The 7,567-nt window shown below is 55.2% G+C and overlaps 1 protein-coding gene across 1 annotated transcript in view; it reads right to left on the reverse strand.

The window, feature by feature from the left end:
- Positions 1-6: 6 nt before the first annotated feature.
- The window catches only part of COG5 (component of oligomeric golgi complex 5), a 297,454-nt gene continuing 289,893 nt past the window's right edge, over positions 7-7,567 (reverse strand). Inside the window, exons 19-21 of the mRNA XM_077758336.1 lie at positions 6,146-6,272; positions 5,622-5,701; positions 7-397 (exon numbers count right to left, since the gene is read on the reverse strand). Of these exons, the coding sequence (XP_077614462.1) occupies positions 280-397; positions 5,622-5,701; positions 6,146-6,272 (325 nt within the window). The 3' untranslated portion in view covers positions 7-279. The remainder of the gene's footprint in view (positions 398-5,621; positions 5,702-6,145; positions 6,273-7,567) is intronic.

A 7,567-nucleotide genomic window follows, 5' to 3' on the forward strand; every position in this document is an offset into this window, starting at 1 on the left:
TTAACTGATCTAGAAAAAGCCCGGAAGGAGGGAAGAAGATAGAAAGTTGAATGTCTTTCTGGAAAGATCAAGCTCCTGGAGTTTGAAGGTGGTGACGAAGAATCTATTTCGACGTTTTCTGCTACTTAAGGTAGAAGGGCTAGAGAGGTGACCAGACCAGGGGGAAGCGCCGAGAGCAGCTACGTTCCTAGACGGGAGCTGGTCTTCGGAGCAGGTTACCAGGGTAACCGCCAACCGTGAATCCGCTCCACGCCGCGCGACAGCGAGCGATGCGTCCCGTTACTCCTGAAGGGCAGACGTAGCTTTTTGAAGCAGCTGGACCATTATGGGATAGACCGGTGCGAATTCTTTGCCTTCTCTGCTTCTTACTGACTGGACGTAGGCTTCCAAAGCCCCCCTGGAAACAAAAAGGAAAAAGTGTCAAAAACCGACGTGGAAGGAGGGGAACCGCTTGGAGGGCACCGAGCTGCAACGCGCGCCCTCTTCCGCAACTACTTCGCCCAGGCCCACGAGCGCGGTGGCCGGCGGCCTGCAAGCGCCTGCCGTCCGCTCTGCTGGGCCTGCACCGAGCTCGTGGTAGAGGCTCCGGCCTCCGAGGGTCTCCGTTTCCCTCCCGAAGAGCCTCCTGCGGCCTGTGCCTCCTCCCAGAGCTCACAAGGGGGAGCCCCAGGCCGAGCACGCGGTGCCGGGCGAACGGAGGCCCCGCGCTGCGAGTCTGGGCGCTGACGCCCCGGCAGCGGCCGCAGGGCCCGCAAAGCCTAAACCGTTTCCTCTCCGGACTTCCACGGAGCACGCGTTCCCGTCTCGCAACCAGATGGTTTCAGTGTGAGATCATGTTCGACTGGAGCTAAAGAGAATGGTTAAAAGACGAGTTTTTCATTATTGGTCTATTTACACCCCAAGTGTAACAATCAAATTTGTCAAAATCATACCGTTTTCTCGAAGTTTCGCACTGAGAGTAGAGCGTTCCCATGAAGACGTAAGTCACTAACGCTCAGCCCACAGACTCGGTCTCAAGCCCCGTCTACCGCGTGACTCTGACCTGGGGTTTCCGCCCCCAAAAAACCGCTGAGCANCCTCGCCCTGCGACCCGGGGCCTCGTTTAAGGGCCCCCCAGGGTGCAGCTATGGGAAACAGGAGCCGGAGCCGGGAGCGCCGGGTGCTCTTCCAGGACACGGAGGGGCCTCGCCACGCTCACTGCTCTCCCGCCAGGCTGCACACGGCCCAGCAAGTCCACACTCCCCGGGGCGTCACCGCACTGCACCGGCGTCTACTCTGCTGCAGGCATCCGGTGTCGTCCCTTTGTGCAGCCCCAGGACCCCAGTGCCTGACAAATGCATGATGGATGAATTTTACAAAATGGATTAGAAATACCGAAAGACAATCCGTAATGAAAAGTAATGACAAGCGTGCAGAAGAACGTGATTAAAGGAGAAACGTGATCGTAAGATCCTCAAAAAGCAGCACAGACATGAAAAATGGAATTTAATGCTCTTGAAAGTAACGTTTTGTGAGATGCCTCAGTTCGTGTCAGAGCTGAACCTTAATGAAACTACTTCCTTATGGAACAACTTGCTGCTTTTAGTAATACTTTTCAAGTTGCTATGGCATCCTGGGCAACTGCTCCGCCCCCACAGTGTAGCCCCTGGGGTTCACACCCAGAAGAGAAACCCCCCAAGGGCTCCAACTGTCTTTGAGACAATGGTGTATAAACACCAGTCTAACAAACTGATGCACTGAAATTCACAGACTGTAATCACTCTGTAGTGAATGAATTAGATCCATTTTAGCTAATAAATGAACAAAAAATCCACTTAGCAGTCCCATTTGCATTAAAAAGGATAAGACATTATATAAACTACACAATACGTAGGAGAAAGTTCAGAAATGAGTTTGGTTAGTTTTCTGGTATTCATGAAAAACACCATCAGAACTATGGGGAGAAAAACAGATTGAAGCTACCCTCCCACGTAAAATCAGCACAAGATTTCCAAGCAATTATTAAATAACTTGATTTGCTTGAGCACAACATCAGCTTTCTTGGAAGTCAGGCCAAGCATTATGTAAGAGTTAGTCTCAACTCTCGTTTGTAATCCAAATAAGCACATTGTTAAAGTTACCCTTATTGAAAGAAAGAAGTCGTACAGGAATTGCACAGTTAGTAGACGGATGGTTTGCGGTAACACGGCAACACTGCTCAGGTAGAGGTTTCTATGGAACACAAAACGCAGTTCTGTCAGGCATTAAATCCCAGTGTGCTTCACAACGGAGCACGTAAACGGCTTCCAGATCTACGGCGTGCGGTCCCAGGCGGGGAAGTCCCTGCTTCCTCGTGGTCCCGTCGCAGGCACCCGGTGCCCAGAACTGAAGGTGCCTAGTGCCGCAGGGACACCGGCAGGAGAGACCAAGCACTCACCACGGGGACCCCACAGGGCTCGGGGGGCTCTGAGCCTGCGGGCCCTGAGAGACAGGAGGCCAAGGGCTCAAGGGTGCATCTGGCACCGACAACTGTGCGGTAACTGCACAGATAAAAGGTCCCCATGGGCAAATAGGGCTCGTCAACATTTCCGACACCATAAAACAAGTGTTCAACGCAAACAGACGGAGGAAGCTTCAGCAGGGGAGGACCGGGCCGCGCGCGCGCGAGCTGCTGCTCGGCGGCAGGAATCAAGCGTTCCCAGAGCCGGGGACTCACTCTTCACTCAACACCCACAGAGCCACAGGCAGCCGTCGCCTGTGTCCCTGGGGTGCACACGTCCACGGGGCCTGCCTGGTGGCGGCAGAGGACGAACAGTTTCCTCCTGCTTACACCGCCTGGCCCCAGGAGCCACCGATTAGTGTGATTTAAAAATTAACGTGACCAGTATCCACTCACACTCTAGAGAAACCTCTGGTGTCAAAAGGAAACAGAAAGGAAGGCCGGAGAGAGTTCATTATTTGCCACTTACTGAGCAGCAGTAACTCTCCTCGACTTGGCCTATTTATGACAACTTAACCCCGTGTGCCGCGGGGAGCGGGTGGGCACGCCACGGGGTCTGACCCAAAGGTCGGAACGAGTTTACTGACATTTAAAGAGCAATGTTCCCCCTGGCTTTATCTGTAGGGGAAAGGAGTTCGCCCAGTCGTGCTTCAGTATGCGGGGACAAAACGAGTTTGGCACTAACAGATAGGAGAGAACATTCTCTAGGACAAAGCTTCCCTCCTTCCCTGGGCTGTAGCGGGAGCGTGGGGTTTTGGAATCCCCCAAGGAGGGCTCAGTTTTCCGCCTGGGGCTTGAAGGTTCCGATATCAGACATGTGTGGAGTGATGGATGGGCCTTATTTAAAAAGCATGACAGTATTTCTGAGCATGATTTTCAGTGGCTAAATATAGGCTTAGCAACAGCACTGCCGATGAAATCACTCAGGAGACATTTTAAAGAGAAGCAAAAGAAAACAGATTTGTGATGTACCCACAGCAGGACAACTGTCGTGGATGAACTCATTCCAACTTGTTAAGAAGACAAAAACGGGCCTGTTCAACTAACTGAGTCCTGGGTCCTCTGTTGCCCTGTGTGCCGCAGCCTCAGTGAGTCTCTGAGACTCAGGGGTTAGAATCCACAAAGATGCAGCAAATGGGAGTTAGGCCCGGCTGAGTGTCCCCCACACCCGAGAGCCCCGTCCGAGGGCAGCTCTGACGGGCCGCAGGCACCCATGGGAGGCTCCTCTGGATCCCCCAGGGCGAGGAGAGTCCCAGACGAGCAAGGGAGAGGAGCGGGGGCCCAGGAGAATCTGCTCTCTATCCACACAGGCCCCAGAGCGACAGGGGCTCCCGGCCCCCGGCTCTGAGCCCCAAAAGTGAGGGGTTGGTGCCCCTCCCAGAATCCGAGGGGTTCAGCTTCCTCACCAGCCCCTCACAGCTTCCTCCTCGGCAGGGTCTCTCGCTGGGATGGTGCATCTCAGCGTTGGCTGTGCCGGGCGGCTGCCTTTCGCAGGCCCTGGCCCGGGAGATTCGGGGGCAGCTGAGAGTGTGGCCCGGACACCAGGCTTTTTCAAAGCTCGGTAAGGGCCCTGCCCCAGGAGCGTGGTCAGGACCCCCCTCACCACATCTGCCCCACTCTAGCTTGGGGAACCCGGCTGGTCACTCTGCACTGAGGCTCAAGCAAAGGCCTGCTCGGTGCTGTGGTCGCCAGACCAGCAGTGTTAGGACGCCCCGGAGAGCAGAGAATGGCTTCCAGGGCTACTTAAAAAGTATGACTGACTGAGACTTGGAGAATGAGGGTGACGGAGACACCCAACCAGGACGCAGGGTCGGGGAGAAATGGGATTTGAGAAGAAAGAGGATTTATTTTTAACACTGTGGGCTGGAGGACTGTGTGGGACTTTGAGAGGCATACGGTGGCCAGTTTGCTGGCCTGAAGTCCCAGGCGATCAAGGTAAGTAAGTCACGGGCCTGAGAGCCACGAGCAGGGAGGTCACTAGAGTCAGGCGTCTACAAGCGCTCATCTGGGGACAAAGCACCCACAGAGTGTGAAGAAAAGGAGCCGGACACAAGCTGTGGGAGATGACAGCATCTGAAGAGTGGACAGAAGACGACAATTCTGCACGTGAAACCGAGGGGAAAAAAAATAATGGCCAGGTTAGAGTGGAAGCAGATGACAGAAGTGTCACAGAAGCTTTGGCAGGAAGGGCTTCTCTTGCTCTGCTTTGTGTCCTCAGGGCCTGGCACACAGCGAACTGTTCGGTCAGTCAGCGTGGCAGGTCCAGGCGGAAGCGGTGTTGAGTCAACTCTAAAGCTACAAAGCGCAAAGCCAAGGGTGGCACCGTTTGGATTCGGTGGCGGGAAGGCCTGTGACTCGGGAGACAGCACTTTCGGGGGGGACGCCGAGGGAGAGCCGCCTGGGTGTGCAGTCCCCCGCCCAGCTGTCGGTGAGGAGACTGACCACAGGGCCGCCAGCTTTGTCCTTGATTTTTGCTAGTAACTCGGTCACGTTCGGGTATTTAAAAAAAATTTTTTTTAATGTTTTATCTTATTTTTTTCAAAGTTTTTTAAAAATTTTTTTAATGTTTTTATTTATTTCTAGGAGAGAGAGAGAGAGAGACAATGTAAGCAGGGGAGGGTCAGAGAGAGAGGGAGTCACAGACTGAAACAAGCTCCAGGCTCTGAGCTGGCAGTCAGCACAGAGCCCGACGCGGGGCTCGAACCCACGAACCACGAGATCATGACCTGAGCGAAAGTCTTAGGACGCATAACCCGACTAAGCCACCCAGGCGCCCCAAATTTGGGTATTTTTAAAAGTTTACTCATATCTGCGCTCCACCGATTCAGTGACTGTGACACATTATGATGAAGCAGAAAATGGGGCCCTAGGGCTTTTCACCGGGGGCACCGGTTTTCGAAAGCAGGGCGCACAGCCCTTAGGGCTGCCACCGGGCAGGGGACACACAGCAGGTGGCGCGAAGATGTGGACGTGAAGGACACAGACAGCAGAGCCCCTTGAGCCCAACGGCTGCAGCTGCAGGTGGCCACGCGCGCGTGCCTGTGCTGGGAGGCGGCCCGCCGCCGGGAGGTGCCTCCGCGTGCACGTGTGCAACCCGCCCCCCCCCCAAACCAGGCAGGGGTCCCAGCGCCTTGTACTTTACCTGATGAGGAGGAGCCTGTCCTTTTCACACGGATGGTCGTCCAGCCACTGGGAGAAGCGTGCGTGGGACCACTCTGCCCTCTGCGGGTGGGAACACAGGTTGCAGGGGGCGCGGCGGGCAGTGTCCGTCCCGGACAGCCAGCGCCGCTCAAGGGTTCCCAAGGTGAAATGACCCGAAGGCCCAAGCCTCTGCCGCCCCTTCCTACTCCCAAGGAACCTTTTCGATTCACCAGTGGGAGGTGGGTCCGCAGAGGGAGGGGGGGCCTCCATCACAAAAGCTTTATGAGCATGAATTACTTGTGTCATTATATTTAAAGGGGAACTCCGGCTTCCCCGGGGTGAATTTTACACGGCTGAGAGCAGGCACGGAGCTGTGGGCAATCTCGCACTGCTGAGGCACAGACTTGTGACCGAGGAAGGCAAGAGAGGGCCGCGACCCCAGTCACTGGGGGTGGGTGGGGTGGGGGCGTTCTGTATTCATCGACTTAGGAGGGGAACTCACGAGAGAGTTCTGGCTTTAAGTACCTGGAAAGGAGATTTCAGCTCAGGGGGTGCTCTGGTGAACAAAAACTGAATAATGATGCTGAACGGAATAACGTCCCCCAGTGCGGGGCTGGTGGCCACATGTTCATTCTTCTGGAAGATCAGGGGTCTAAGAGAAGAAAAGGCAAAGATTACTGCACCTTGTTCAATACTGAAAGAGGCGATTTGGTAGAAGAATCTGAATAGCGTGTTAGTAGGATAGCGTGGTGGTGGGAGAATGAATAATAGCATTCGTCCGAGACTGGCTAATTCTCTGCCGTTTCTTAGCCACCACCCCCAATTCAGCCTGACGACAGACAGACAGACACACACACCCCTCTAACCTATACGCTCTGCGTGCCCGACCTGCCCTTCAGCCCCCACCCCTGGCCTCCAGCTCACTGGCTTATGGGTGTAACTTGACTTCAAGGTGGCTCAGCAAATCCCCCTTTTAGAGCTCATGGGATTAATGGTCTGAAATTAGAGTGACAGTAAAGCCTTCAAATAGTTGTAACCAAGAGACACTTATCTTGGTCAAAACTTCCAGCTTTCACCTTAAATAAAAATCCCTCGTTGGGCTATAACGTCGCGTGGGTAACTGCAAACACGGTCTACACAACTTCCAAAGGGCAGCGATGTCCCGCATGTACTAAATTATTACCTCGCGGAAAATCTCAAGATTTACGCCAGCTCCCTTCCATACCCCACACGTGCGGGGCGCCGCACCCCCCGTTCCACACGGGCGTGTGGGCGAACCTACCCCACCACCAATCACACCTTGTCAAAAGGCTGGCAAGGGTCGTCGGACGCCTCCTGCCCGGTCCCTGCCTCTGGGCCCCGCTCACCAGGGAAGAGGGCAGGGCGCCTCCTGGCAGAGAAGAAAGAATCCGGAGCGCGTGGAACAGCCGTGTCGCGGGNCAGCGTCACGAGAGCTCGCAACAGGCTCCATTTACCGTCAGAATGTCTTTCTGGTCACTCCGCTGTAGGCGAGACCTGCGTCGCGTAGGGCCTTTCCTCGTTTCGAGGATTTTATCCGGTAACATTCTCCTGTCACGTCTTCTCTTCAGTCGCTGCGGAGACGTTTCGGTCCNGCTATTCCGAACGCTCCAGACGCTCCTGCGGACGGCGCCGTGAGGGGTGCAGTTCCGCCGCGGGCTGCAGACACGGAAAACTGAGGGGTGGAGCGAGCATGCAGACGCTGGGAAACGTAAGGGGAAGGATTCAAATCCAGACAGCGCGGCCCCTAACGCTGCCGCGCGGCCCCTTGCAGGAGGTCACCTGCAGCAGCCACTCGCCGTGTCTGTGGAGCAGACCGACCCCCCTCAGCGGGGGACAGACAGTCCTGGCAAAGGTACGGTTTCAAATCGTCAGCGAGCCGACGGAAAACGCTGAGAAAAATGAAGGTTCGCGGGGCACCACGTGACC

Source organism: Crocuta crocuta, unplaced genomic scaffold (assembly GCF_008692635.1).
Source record: "Crocuta crocuta isolate KB4526 unplaced genomic scaffold, BGI_CrCroc_1.0 scaffold103, whole genome shotgun sequence".
NCBI lineage: Eukaryota > Metazoa > Chordata > Mammalia > Carnivora > Hyaenidae > Crocuta > Crocuta crocuta.